Source organism: Miscanthus floridulus, chromosome 2, assembly GCF_019320115.1.
Source record: "Miscanthus floridulus cultivar M001 chromosome 2, ASM1932011v1, whole genome shotgun sequence".
Taxonomy (NCBI): domain Eukaryota; kingdom Viridiplantae; phylum Streptophyta; class Magnoliopsida; order Poales; family Poaceae; genus Miscanthus; species Miscanthus floridulus.
Genome location: NC_089581.1, coordinates 11,187,859 through 11,202,373, shown reverse-complemented (window position 1 = coordinate 11,202,373; position 14,515 = coordinate 11,187,859). Strand labels below are relative to the sequence as shown.

The following is a 14,515-nucleotide window of genomic DNA, read 5'->3' as shown; positions in this document are numbered from 1 at the left end:
GACCCACAGATCTTCAGAATTATAATGTTCGGCCCGGAAGGTTGTCCACGGCATTGTTGTACTTCACTTGGAGTTGCTTCCAATTTTCCAGAATGTGCCTCTGCAATTATTCCTGAACAGGTATATTTGAATTGACTATATGATTTCAGTTTCAGCATTATTTTGATGCTTACAGCATCCTCAAGAAGTTCTTCGCAACACGGCGCTTTGAAGATTAGTAAAATATTATAAGGCGATACATATACTATTAATTTATGGTTAGCAAGATGAACATTTGCTATGCTTGATTTGTCGAGCAAGAAGCAAGCCAGCTGCCTATGACTTGGGATGTGCAGCCTCTGAACTGTCACTGACATAATAATCCTATATGCTCCAATAGTCACTCTTATTATGACATAACAGTTATGTCCTCAGTCTGTTACCCAGATTCTTCCTCTATAGGGTTGCATTTTTCTTCCGTGTTTGGCATATTAATTAGTGAATCTATCTTTGTTTCTAATGTAGGTTAACAAAATTGGCAGAGATTCTATCTCTTATGTGGAGTCCCTTATTGCGTCTATCGTGGGTGGATAAGAAGGTTTGATAAGTATTCTAGATTCAGAAGGTGGATTTGGCTCATTACAGATGCAGGTAGATAATTTCTGAGTTGATCTCTATTTCATATGCTGAATATGTCAGTTACAGTAGAATTGCACCATTGATCCTTAATATTTTTTTGTACACTTATTTGCACGCATTTTCACTCATTACAATATTGATTCTTCATCTGTGGTTCACCCCTCCTGCGCTAAATGCATTTCATTCCTACTGATATGCATTGATCTGCAGGTCGCATGTTTAGTGAATGGCCCTCAAGGTGTTCAATAAAATGTCTACATGGATGCATTAGGTGTCACCATAAAAAAAACAAGCACTGCACTGCACTTTGCTGTGGTATTTATGACAGTATAAGTGAGTCAATGCCAATAGTGTGGTATAGCTATGGCCGTTTGATGAAATGAGTAAATACTTAGTTTTCAATCTTATTATGTCCCCCTTGCATCACTGTTTAGTTTCCTATACATAGATCTACTACCACTCTTCTCAATTGTCGTATTATTTCTGCTTGAGGAAGCCTGTAAAATTATTTTTATTTTTACAAAGTGCAATTCCAAAGAATGGTTTTATTGAAGGGAGTCTGGTGTAAGCTATCAGAGAACGATTGTTTCTTAGATTCCCTGCTTTTTAGATAGCCAAGAGACAATGCTTAAGAGCATCAACTCCCACCTTGTTCCGTCTTGTTTACATTTGGTCCATGCTTATTACAGCCCGTGATTTTAAATGCAAATTAGGACATGCTGCTCATGAAACCTACAACTACTTCTTATGATGCCAGCTTCGAAATGCATTAGCAGCCTGATGTATCGTATGAAATTAAATATGGCTTACAGCTCGTGATTTTAAATGCAAATTAGGACATGCTGCTCATGAAACCTACAACTGCTTCTTATGATACCAGCTTCGAAATGCATTATCAACCTGATGTATAGTATAAAATTAAATATGGCTTCACCCTATTATGCAATCCTTTATGTATGAACTGCCCGATAACTATCCGCGCGCAAGAGCGCGCGCCTTCGTTATATATAAAGGCACGCGCGCTTCGCTGCGCGCGGATGGAAATGCGTGAGGAGCAAACCGAACAGTGGACGCACAGTGACCGAAAACGCGTGAGGGCGGGAGCAGCAGAGGGCGCAGTGGCGCGCGAACAGGTCGCCGGAGTAAGGGCGCGTTTAGTTCCAAAATTTTTTTGACTTTTGGCTACTGTAGCACTTTCGTTTTTATTTGACAAAAAATGTCCAATTATGAACTATTTAGGCTTAAAAGATTCGTCTCACGATTTCTCGACCAACTGTATAATTAGTTTTTTTTTCGTCTACATTTAGTACTCCATGCATGTATCGTAAAATTCGATATGACAAGGAATCTTGAAAATTTTTGGATTTTGGCTTGCATAGCCTAAATGGCCGTGGCGTGGACGCGGCGGTAACTGTAGACGCGTTTTTGGGACATGTTTTCTGCGCTGTGAACAGTGATCGCGCAGGAGGACAGGCGGAGGAGAGGCGAATTCCACGGCGGTGTTGAAGAACTCTTTTTTTTTTTAAAAAAAACGCGGTGTTGAAGAACTTAATATTATTACTAGGTAGTGCCCCGCGCTTAGCTGCGGGTTGATGGCTTTCTTGGTTGCAATCAGTAGGTATCACATCGTTCTATAAGGAAAAATAGAGGACACATAATTGAGCAGTTCACTATGATTAGTAAACAGAACAAATTAAGTTGGAGTTCATTCACTGCAGTTCACTATGATTAGTAAACAGAACAAATGAAGTTGGAGTTCATTCACTGCGAATGCGATGACACAGACAGTAGTAATTGAAACGAACAAAGCAGAGTTGCAGCCAGCTGGTGCACCTAGGGCCTGAAAGTGAAAACTATCAGAAAGGTTTCATGGCTTGAAGCAGAGCTGTCAGATGTATCTCGCGCAAGCACAGCCGGAAGCGGCCGGGGTTGTAGTACCCAAAGAATCGCTTGAACGACTCATCGCGCCTGACGACGGCGGCTTCTCTGGATCCCAGGTTGAGCTGCACGAGCCCGATTCCGTACATCTGCAGAACCACGGTGCCGCTCCTCTCCCCGACACCCATGAACTGGACCGAGTAAGCCGGACCTGGCTCGTGCTCGATGGCATGCCTCCAGATCACCACCTGTCTGGTCCACCTCGCCGCCGGCAAGCTTGAGTTGTCACCTTCCGACAGCGTCCACATCGATATCACACAGATCTCCGCGGCCAGAACGCTCAGCCTCCTGTCCGGCGACGGTGCCAGCATCAGCGCGTCCAAGACGGTCTGGTGGTACCTCAGCCTGTCAAGGCATCCCGGCGGCAGCTCGATGCGCGAAGCCTGCGACGAGCCAGCGTCCAAAGAGACGATGCATGGTGGGTTAGGGGGCCGGGGCTGGCCGTCCACGTGGTCGCGCTTGAGTATGCACAGCCAGTAGACGGTGGATCCGACGACCGTGGCGCGAGAGGCATATCTCGGAGGGATGTACGGGAGGTGCGCCGCGTGGCGGGGTTCGACGACGGCACCCCACCTGCCGTCCTCCGACGAGAAGGTCTGCGTCCGCAGGTCCGAGTCGGCGGCAAGCAGCCGGAACGAGCGGCCGGCGCCGCCAACGGCGAGCAAGGCGTGTGGGTACGCTTCACGGACATCCGCCGGAGGGAGGCGGGACGCCTGACCGGTGAGGCTGTTGCAGACGCGCAGGTCAGCTCCGGAAAGGGCGTCGGCCCAACGTTGTTCGACGTCTGTCGGTCGCCGGAGGAGGACGACGAGACCGTCGCGCGAGGCCACGGGATCGAACGAGTCCAATAGGATGGCGTCAAAGCGGAGGAGGTGTTGCCGGCGCGTCTGCGCAACACGATCGCCCGCGGTTGATGCGCGCACCGGCAGCCGGTAGGAGAAGCCGAGGAGGAGGGCGGGGTCGAAGCCACGGCTGGCCTCGGCACGGAGGGCGAGGCTGCGGCAGAAGTCCTCGCTGAGGATGTCGCTGCGGGTAGACCTGGAGGCGGCGGAGTACCGGAGGAGGCTCGCGACGTCCAAGCGCGAGAGGACGTCAAGGCGGAGGTCGAACGGGATGGGCAGTGGGCATGGCTCGGTTGCGGTCCCGTTGTATGTGCAAACGCGTGGGCGCTTCTTCGACGACATAGCTGCTGGTTCCAAGCTCCGCCGGCCTCCGGGTGTAGTAGATCTGATCTACACGTGGTATACATGTCCATATGGCCCGGGCCTAATGGGGGGCATGAGGCACGGCCTGTTAAGGCCTAGCCCAAGCACGACACGGCCCGTATGACTTCGTGCCCGTGCTGGCCCGGCCCGCATAGGCGTGCCGTGCTTGGGCCGCACCACTGGCACGCTTGGCCGGCACGACCACGGCCCGATAAAAAGGGTTGGCCCGCTAAGGCCTGACATCACACATCTCCTGGACCACAGATTACTCGGCCGCCTCCCTTTCCCATTCTCTCGTCACGAGCCGTGACTCCCCCTCTCCCGACCCCGTCCCCGTCCCCGTCTCCGTCTCCCGTCCTCTCCCCAGATCCCGGCCACCGGCCTCTCCCCCTCGGATCCGCGCACAGGGGCACGGCGGCCCCCTCCCATCGGAACCGCACGCACGGTGGCACGGCGCGGTGGCCTCCTCCCCCTCGGATACGCGCGCAGGAGCGGGCGAGCGGCGCCGCCTCCACCCTTCGGAGTTCCTCGGCGCGGCAGCGAGCCTCTTCTCCAAGCTCCGTCTCCCTCTTCTCTGATTTGTGTGAGTGCATATTCTTCTCTGGAGCCCTGTGATTTTTGTTGATTTTTCTTACTGGAAAGCTTGAGTTTGCCATGGCCATCGTGCTGGTCGTGCCAGCACGGGCACGTTGTGCCTCTCGTGCCGGCACGGCACGTCTAAAGGGGCAAAGGGCCGTGCTTGGGCTCGAGGCTCGGCACGGCACGACTACTTACTCGTGCCTATCGTGCCCGTGCTGTGTCGTGCCGGGCGGCCCGAATGGTGAATGCAGGCGGCCGCGCCCGTGTGCGCTACAGGAGATCCGGTTGGCTGGCGACCTGGCGTTGGGTGCGGGCGAATGGATGGGTGAGCCACCCGACCCGCCTGATTCGATTCCACTCGACTCGACTCAGAGAGACCCGTGACGCGGGCCCCACCTTTCATCCCCTTGTGCCTTGGCTTTCTCGTGGGTCGTGGCCCCCACCCTTTCCCGGTAACCGACGGCCTCCGATCCCACGAGCTCCTGCCCCTCTGCATGCACCGCCTTGTGGGGCCGCAAGGTCAGTGGAACCGAGCCCAGGCAGGTCCACGGAACCGGGCGCACGGACGGGTTCCGAGTTCCGCCTGGATTAATTAGCAGTTAGCACAAGCGTTTGCGTGGACCGTCGGTCACTGACCGCGTGGCCCCGGGGTCAAGGCGGGGAGACGCCCAACTGGGTGAGGTGAGGCCTCTAGAAGCTCTGCCTGCCTCGGCGTCAGCCGAGACGGAGATGTTTCCTCAGCTTTTGCACACGTGTGGCCTCCTGCTGCGTTTGGCACAGCCTATGGAGAAGCCTGAATGGGTGAAAAAAATTAAAAAAAAAAAACTTAGGCCCGGTTTGAATTTTACTTTCTCCGTTCCAAATTAGGAGTCGTTCTAACTTTCTTGACGAAGAGTCAAAATGTCTTAAGTTTGACCAAAATTATAGATAAAATTACAAAGATTTATAACATTAGATAGGTATACTATGAAAATATAATTAATGAAGAATCTAATGATATTTCTTTGGTATCATAAATATTATTATTTTATTATATAAACTTAGTCAAACTTGAGATGATTTTTTAACTCTCCCAAAAATTAGAACGACTTACAATTCGGGATGGAGGAAGTACCAAACTGCACAATGGGGTTCGAGCTTCTTGCTGCTGCTGCAAACAAAGACTTGCACTACACAGTTTGTTTCTCGTGTTGGTGCAGCTGTGGGCGCAGCCCGCTGATCCAAACAAGTCCAATATAGCTTTTGTAATCTCAAATACTCATGGGATCCAAACACTTCTGCTTTTAGCGTAGCTTTCACCAATCCAGCCACCTCAACTTCTCTAATCCCAATCTCATCAAATACTCCTGGGATCCAAACGCTTCTACTTTTAGCGTAGCTTTCACAATCCCGTGACCTCAACTTTCGCAATCTCGACCTCAAATACTACTAGGATCCAAACGCTTATGCTTTTTACGTAGCTTTTACAGTCCAGTCACCTCAACTTCCGTAATCCCACAAGTCGAGCGACTTCACCTTTTAGCAGCTTGTAGGTGCATAAAAGATAAAAATGCCCTTGCTGTTTCTTTGATATTACCCCTATCTACCACCATCATTACGGTGGATTTTAAATATGGCCGCGTTGTCCTGTTTACCTCCCTTATATACACGGTTTCCGCTACAGCTTTAACAATTTGGGATCCAAACAATCACTTATTGTAGCTTTTGAAATCCACCTTTTAAAATTTTGGATAAACACGACCTAATTCCATCAGTTTATACATCATTTATAAAATATATAAAATATTTTTTTATTATTACTACATACTTATGGTTATGGAGCCACAGAGCTAAGTGGGCCTACAACTGTCGTTGGCTCCCCGAGGACCTTGAGATCGACGACGTGAGACGAAGACGTCTCGTGTTTACACGGACCGAGAGGGGCTGGGAGAGTTTTCATTAATTAATTACTAGGAGTTGTACTGTGCTGCGACGTTGATGGCAAAATTAATCACGCTTGTGGGATATGAATAAGATGAGATGGGATGCTGCACGGCCTGCGCCGGATTCATTCTTTACTTTCGAACCCGTTCGGCTGCTCCACATTGGCTGATGTCGGCTGGGCTGCTCCTGCTACAGGAACAAAAAATCAGCCAGCTCCCGTAGCCGTTCGGCTGACCCACAAGCGGAGGACCACACCCGCGCGCGCCCTCCCTCATTCCATTCCCCATCGCGCCGCGCCTAGGGTTTGTGCGACGCTCTCGCCCCGTATTCTCCTCGCGACGCCAGCCGCGGTGGCCGTAAGTGGCGCACCCCCGCCACACTCCGCTGACGGATCCAACACCGGCATCCCCCCTCGCTCAATATCATCCCCATCGCGCCACGCCTAGGGTTTGGGGTTGCTCTGGCTCCGTCTTCTCCTCCCGACGCCAGCCGCCGCGACCGCCAACGGCACACCCCCGCCCCACTCCGCCGCCGGATCCAACGGCGTCATCCTCCCCTCGCTCAACGTCATTCCCCATCGCTGTCGCCCCTTCTCGTCGCCACGCCGCCAGCCGTCGTAGCCAGCTGCGCAGTACCGCCCCACTCCGCCGTCGGATCCGAGCCCGCCTTCTTCCCCCTGTCTGGGTCTGACCGCCTCGTGGGCAGATCCGGGTGTTCTCCGTCGGCGCCAACGGCTCCGCCTTGTAGCTCGTCGTCATCACCTTCGGCCTCCACGGATCCCCTCTCAGCGGTTTCTTCAAGTTTTCAACGGCTCCTGTGCAACGGTGTCCACACTGGCACAGTCGTCCTCTTCATCGTGCTCGCCACCTGAAGCCAAGCATTACTACCGGCGTTCCAAACGCGCGAAGTTGCTTGAAAAGGCAAGTGTACTCATGTTTATTCCTTACTTATCTTGCCTGTATGTTTCGTGCATCATGCCCATTTCTTTACTGTATCCCCACATACATCTAGCGTAAGTACAGCACCATAGTAACTACACCTGGGTACAGAAGTTGAGGAATCATGGACAGACATCCAGCGACCGAGCCCATTGTAACCCAAAGCCAAAAGACAACAAATGGAAATAGTTTCAGAAAACAGCAAAGGTCAACTTTTAGTTTTTGCTATGACGGGAAAATTAAAAGAAACACATGAATATGATACATGCAAGAGCACATTTATCCAAAAGCAAGCACTCATGTAAACACAAGTTTTGCGCAATAAGAAGTGAATTACCTTAAATGCGAAGGCAAGTGGCAATAATATATCTGGATCTGTTGCCTCCTCAGGGAATTTTCTCAAGGAATATAGCAGTTTCTCAAAAGGTAATTTGACCTGACGGTTAGCAATTCAGTATTTCTCAACATTTGTTTCAAATATGGTTTCAAGTGAAAGTGACAGAAGATACAAAATACTAACCAAATCATCATGACAGAATCTCAATAGAGCCAATCCAACTTGGAATACAACCTTAATACCCTGTTAGGTATCAACCAGAAATAAGAAATAGCAACCAGATCAGAAAGTGCACACTATAATCAATATTTTTTTGGTATTACATCAACTACAGATTGGTAGATTAGCACCTAAAATTTCAAATTAATATAACACATCAAACAATAAACTGATCATATGAAATAAACTTTCAAGCCAAAAAAAGTTTTGGTCGCAAATGAAAAGGGTACTGAGAAAAGGAACAAGCAGCTGTGTTGTTAGAAGACCATTTAAAAGTAGCATAGCAATCCATTTCATATAACTACTCCGTCCATCAACAAAAGAATCCAATTCTAGCACAGTAACAAGTTAAAGTATCTTGAGTTTGACTAACTATAAATGAAAAATATCAATGTTACAATATCAAATAAGTACCCGTAGATTTGTCATGAGATATATTTTCATACTATACTTATTTGGTGTCATTAACATTAATATTTTTACCTATATATTTGGTCATTGCACCTAGAATTGAATTCTTTTGTGGACAGAGGTAGTATATCTTAAGTCAAAACTCTTTATGTAAACCAATGGGGTTTCCTAATGAAAGGAGTTGTACAAATATAAGAGAGTATACTATTTATGAAGCAATAATGCCTAAAGAAAAGTCCAATAAACCAAGATGCAATCTAAACACGAAATACACATATGGCAGGATAAGATTCTAACCTCATAAAGAAACACATCCCAAACTCTAAGAGTTAGATGAAATGGGAAGGAATATGTGAAAACTGTGATAAACCATTAGCTTGCATACATGCTTGGGTTTAACATTTCTTCGACAAAGTGTTGTCCCAATTTTGGCATGAGCTCCATAACTAATTTCTCAAACTGAGACAGATATTGCTGCACGAGCAGCAAACCAGCCTGTTCCAAAGGTAAAAACAGATCAGTAGAAGTTTATAGTATGTAAGTTTACTTAAGAAAAGAAGAAATTTTATAATTTTGCATCTCCAGCATTACTAATCACTCAAAACTGAAGATGAACACTGATGGAATACGAGTAGCCTGGAAAATATTTTACTTACTACTAAGTAGTTTAAAATTTGGACCTTTGCATTGCTGAGAAGAACAAAATGAACTTCGACCAGAATGGCTTAACTAAACTGGGATGGAGAAATGTGTACCACGGATTCGCCTCAGAAACTACAGGGGAGCTCACGGCAGCAGCTGCTCTTTTATACTCCCTCCATCCCAAATCATAAGTCATTCTAACTTTCAAGAGTGAAAACATCTTAAGTTTGACTAAATTTATATAATAAAATAATAACATTTATGATACCAAATAAGTGTCATTAGATTTTTCATTAATTATATTTTTATAGTAATACATATTTGATGTCATAAATCTTTGCAATGCTCTATATAATTTTGGTCAAACTTGAGATGCTTTGACTCTCCAAAAAGTTGGAATGACTTATAATTTGGAATGGAGTAGAACTCTAGCCAGCTTTTACTCTATCTCCTATTCTCCAACTAGAAACTGGTAAAGCCACTATTTCTAGCTTCTTCTCCTTCTAGAAACCGGTAAAACCACTATTTCTAGCTTCTTAAAACCACTATTTCTAGCTTCATCGGCTCTAAGCCTAGACCGTCTGAAGCTATGCAAATAGGGCCTGCATCCGAAAAGAAATATATTGTCTCCCCTGACTACAGACAGAGACCGGAGATGGTAGATCCCAAGAATAAAATCTTGATCGATCATTGTAACTCTATACTGCATTTTGAAACAAGCCAGGCGGAAGAGCTGGGATTCACAACTGTAGATCGCAAAATAAGAGAATGCAGGCTGTAGCTCTCTAAATATAAATTCAATCATCACCATGACGAAAAATATATACCAACTGAATCTGTAGCTCTCTCTAAATATAAATTCAACCATCACCATAACAGAAAAAAAATTGACTGAATCAATCACTACACTTTTCTTCAGACATGAGCTGAGCATCAAGCGCAATGAAAACAGAGGAGACGACCCAGAAACCTTCCACCACAATTCCACAAATAACAGGAAAAGGGATGTTCCACCTATGAAAAGATATTACATTCATCACCTACACTAGAAACATAAACCACTAAACCAGGTCACCAAACTGTACAGCTCTTCCGCAGTTGCCTTCTTTAGCATCCCAATAATCGACCAGGTGGCGGTATTCTTGCGATTCAGTGGCTCGTTACAAATGCCCAGAAAAGATTGTTCCTCCTCCAAAGTAACAGTATACTGATTTGATATCTCCATCTTTTCTTTTGAAGGTCACTGGGGGGGGGGGGGGGGGGGGGGGGGGGGTTTGAGGATCCCCACCTGAATTTGTATTGCTCATTCACTGCCTTGAGGCAGGAGGTGCTTACAAGTTAAAATGTACATCTTTGATCAAATGATCAGTTTCACAGAAAAATAGAGGGGGGTTCGTATTACATAGCTGCTGAGAAAACACCTATCCAGACATCCGCAATTGCTCTATCTCTCTTAGGTAGTCGCATTCTCCACAGGTTTGCATCCGAAACGCAAAGCCACCAAAGTTTGACGTATAGGTGCAAGTTTGGTATCTCCATCTTGACCTTGGAGCATACAAGACTGATTTCGTGTCTCCATCTTGGCCTTGGAGCATACAAGCAACCACTTTTTAGCATCAGCAGTTCAGCAACACAATGCTCCAAAGTATCCTCGTATCTGTCTGCATTATGAAAAACGGAAGGCACCTTTTATTCTCCACAACTCCGGCATGGTGGCAGAACAAACTAAACGGGAATAGTAATGTCTTTTTCTAAAGCAATCACTTATTAATAGACTCAAATTTCACACCAAACTCGCAAGCTCATTGTCATAGATTTCAGAAATGACAGACCCAGCATTCCCAGCAAAGTTTACCTATTCTTAGCACTTTCGTGTCAATTGTCGACACAAATATAATGATATATACCGAATGAAGGACAACCAGATTAAATCTTGGAGAGAGCAGAAAAAATTATAGGCTGTATAAGCCTATTGCCTTGACATTTTCAGGTAAACCAAACTTGAATTTCACCAGGATTCTGAGACTCTGAAATTAGAAGAAAGCTACATGATTTCTTCATGCATGCTTGAACATCTTCATGCTTAGCCAGTGCAGATAGACAACCACAATTATTACAGGAAGCGTCAACGGCACAAGTAGACAATAATACCTGCAAAATTACGAAGAAGGCTAGTTAGGCAAATTCTTATATTAATTGCACAAGCTACGATGTTGCAAGAATCTCACTCTTTCAAGGGAAACAACAACATAACATCTATAACCGAGCATCCCAAACCAACGGATCTGACTCAGTTATAAGTATAGCAGCTACTAACTTCGTTTTTTTTCAGGATTTATTGGGTCCGCCCCTGCCGGCCTGCACATCAGAGGCCAAAAGATTGGGAATCCAGAGATGCATTTTTCTAGAGATGAGCTGATCGGGTCGACGTTCATTGCTTTTGGGATCACATTGTTCGTGTGTTTCTTCTATGTTGCCATCGTATCCAAGCTGCTTCCACCATATGAAAATCGATTCCTGGCTGCCATCCAAAACGATTGGTAAGGAACATCAACGCAAGACAGATGACTGTTTACTTGTATTTCTTTTGCAAATGGACATTGGAGTATAGGTTGTCCACTTTTGTGCTAGCTAGTAAATTAGGTGCATCAGATTAGCTAATAGTGTTACTTTTTTTTTTGCTATGGTTATAGATGTTATGTTGTTGTTTCCCTTGAAAGAGTGAGATTCTTGCAACATCGTAGCTTGTGCAATTAATATAAGAATTTGCCTAACTGGCCTTCTTCGTAATTTTGCAGGTATTATTGTCTACTTGTGCCGTTGACGCTTCCTGTAATAATTGTGGCTGTCTATCTGCACTGGCTAAGCATGAAGATGTTCAAGCATGCATGAAGAAATCATGTAGCTTTCTTCTAATTTCAGAGTCTCAGAATCCTGGTGAAATTCAAGTTTGGTTTACCTGAAAGTGTCAAGGTAATAGGCTTATACAGCCTGTAATTTTTTCTGCTCTCTCCAAGATGTAATCTGGTTGTCCTTCATTCTGTATATATCATTATATTTGTGCCGACAATTGACACGAAAGTGCTAAGAATAGGTAAACTTTGCTGGGAATGCTTGGTCTGTCATTTCTGAAATCTATGACAATGAGCTTGCGAGTTTGGTGTGAAATTTTAGTCTATTAATAAGTGATTGCTTTAGAAAAAGGCATTACTATCCCGTTTAGTTTGTTCTGTCACCATGCCAGAGTTGTGGAGAATAAAAGGTGCCTTCTGTTTTTTCAGAATGCAGACAGATACGAGGATACTCTGGAGCATTGTGTTGCTGAACTGCTGATGCTAAAAAGTGGTTGCTTGTATGCTCCAAGGCCAAGATGAAGACACGAAATCAGTCTTGTATGCTCCAAGGTCAAGATGGAGATACCAAACTTGTACCTATACGTCAAACTTTGGTGGCTTTGCGTTTCGGATGCAAACCTGTGGAGAATGCGACTACCTAAGAGAGATAGAGCAATTGCGGATGTCTGGATAGGTGTTTTCTCAGCAGCTATGTAATACGAACCCCCCTCTATTTTTCTGTGAAACTGATCATTTGATCAAAGATGTACATTTTAACTTGTAAGCACCTCCTGCCTCAAGGCAGTGAATGAGCAATACAAATTCAGGTGGGGATCCTCAACCCCCCAGTGACCTTCAAAAGAAAAGATGGAGATACCAAATCAGTATATTGTTACTTTGGAGGAGGAACAATCTTTTCTGGGCATTTGTAACGAGCCACTGAATCGCAAGAATACACCACCTGGTCGATTATTGGGATGCTAAAGAAGGCAACTGCGGAAGAGCTGTACAGTTTGGTGACCTGGTTTAGTAGTTTATGTTTCTAGTGTAGGTGGTGAATGTAATATCTTTTCATGGGTGGAACATCCCTTTTCCTGTTATTTGTGGAATTGTGGTGGAAGGTTTCTGGGTCGTCTCCTCTACTTTCATTGCGCTTGATGCTCAGCTCATGTCTGAAGAAAAGCGTAGTGATTGATTCAGTCAGTATATATTTTTTCTGTTATGGTGATGGTTGAATTTATATTTAGAGAGAGTTACAGATTCAGTTGGTATATATTTTTCGTCATGGTGATGATTGAATTTATATTTAGAGAGCTACAGCCTGCATTCTCTTATTTTGCGATCTACAGTTGTGAATCCCAGCTCTTCCGCCTGGCTTGTTTCAAAATGCAGTATAGAGTTACAATGATCGATCAAGATTTTATTCTTGGGATCTACCATCTCCGGTCTCTGTCTGTAGTCAGGGGAGACAGTATATTTCTTTTCGGATGCAGGCCCTATTTGCATAGCTTCAGACAGTCTAGGCTTAGAGCCGATGAAGCTGGAAATAGTGGTTTTAAGAAGCTAGAAATAGTGGTTTTACCGTTTTCTAGAAGGAGAAGAAGCTAGAAATAATGGCTTTACTAGTTTCTAGTTGGAGAATAGGAGATAGAGTAAAAGCTGGTTAGAGTTCTACTCCATTCCAAATTATAAGTCATTCTAACTTTTTGAAGAGTCAAAGCATCTCAAGTTTGACCAAAATTATATAGAGCATTGCAAAGATTTATGACATCAAATAGGTATTACTATAAAAATATAATTAATGAAAAATCTAATGGCACTTATTTGGTATCATAAATGTTATTATTTTATTATATAAATTTGGTCAAACTTAAGATGTTTTCATTCTTGAAAGTTAGAATGACTTATGATTTAGAATGCAGGAGTATAAAGGAGCAGCTGCTGTCGTGAGCTCCCCTGCAAGGAGCTAAAACCAACCGGAGCTTTACTGAAGTGGCCACGGGCCATACTACGATCGATCATGTTAAAGCTAACATCTATTGGCAAGGGCTTATACTGAACGTCAACTATAATATAAAAATATATAGATTTTTTTTTTAAAATGTTCTAATATTTTCTAGATAAATATGCAGTTAAAAATACTAAAGATATGATTGAATATTAAAAATCCATGGAAAATTTATTTTAACTTAAAAAATATGAAAATAGTTTCATATTTTTTTAAACCATGCTCTATGTTTGAGCTAGGTTAGACAATATAATATAGAGAATGATTTTAGGAAAAGCATAAAGTCCGTTAGCCCATCCAAATTGCTACACGTGAGCTGTAGTCCTCGGAGCTTCCTCCTCGGGCGTTGCTATTGACTCTGGTGGTGAGTCCTGCTCCTCCACATCAACGGCTGCATTGAGCGAGGAACAGACCGAACAAGAGAAAGCTAGGAGTGAGCGTGGGCGGGATGTGCCCTTGCCCACGGATTCCGTGGTGGAACCAAGAATTTTGATTAAAGGGGCCGAGCAAACATGATGGCAGCTCATAAGTGTGACAAATATATACATCAAGGTCTCAATAGCTTTTCAATGCTTATATAGATGTTTTGTGTTTATAGTAAAAATTGTAATATTATGATTGAAAATGACATTAAATTAATGACTTGCTCAGAAAAGCTAACGCTTGCTCGAGTGTTCCAACACTCTTCTCTTCCTCTTCGTCTCTTCTTCTCCATCTCCGGTGGGCTTAGAGAAAAATTTAGGAGGGGTACGTAGGCCCAGTGGTGGGGGACAAGAGAGATGGCGGCGAGGTGGAGGTGAAGGTGCTGCTGTCAAAGCGGGCGACAAAGGAGGTGTTCGGGACAGGTTGGAGCGGAGGCGGCC

General features: G+C 45.0%; 1 protein-coding gene and 2 long non-coding RNA genes across 5 annotated transcripts; 1 reads left to right on the top strand and 2 right to left on the bottom strand.

Moving 5' to 3' along the window:
• Positions 1-2,474: 2,474 nt before the first annotated feature.
• On the bottom strand, positions 2,475-3,740 carry LOC136536094 (uncharacterized). The gene has a single exon (XM_066528498.1). The coding sequence runs from the start codon at positions 3,738-3,740 to the stop codon at positions 2,475-2,477; it is 1,266 nt and encodes a 421-aa protein (XP_066384595.1).
• A 292-nt stretch (positions 3,741-4,032) lies between these two features.
• Positions 4,033-13,242, top strand: LOC136516874 (uncharacterized). Of its 3 annotated transcripts, none has more exons than XR_010774136.1 (5): positions 4,033-4,344; positions 4,441-7,183; positions 11,143-11,350; positions 11,609-11,904; positions 12,092-13,242. It is a non-coding gene; the product is annotated as an uncharacterized lncRNA (long non-coding RNA). The 3 variants fall into 3 exon arrangements; XR_010774134.1 differs by having other exon boundaries at positions 11,609-11,783; positions 12,092-13,239; XR_010774135.1 differs by having other exon boundaries at positions 6,459-7,183; positions 11,609-11,783; positions 12,092-13,218.
• Positions 7,190-10,058, bottom strand: LOC136516884 (uncharacterized). Its single transcript, XR_010774143.1, has 3 exons — positions 8,466-10,058; positions 7,722-7,781; positions 7,190-7,637 (listed from the first exon to the last, which is right to left on the bottom strand). It is a non-coding gene; the product is annotated as an uncharacterized lncRNA (long non-coding RNA).
• Positions 13,243-14,515: the final 1,273 nt, after the last annotated feature.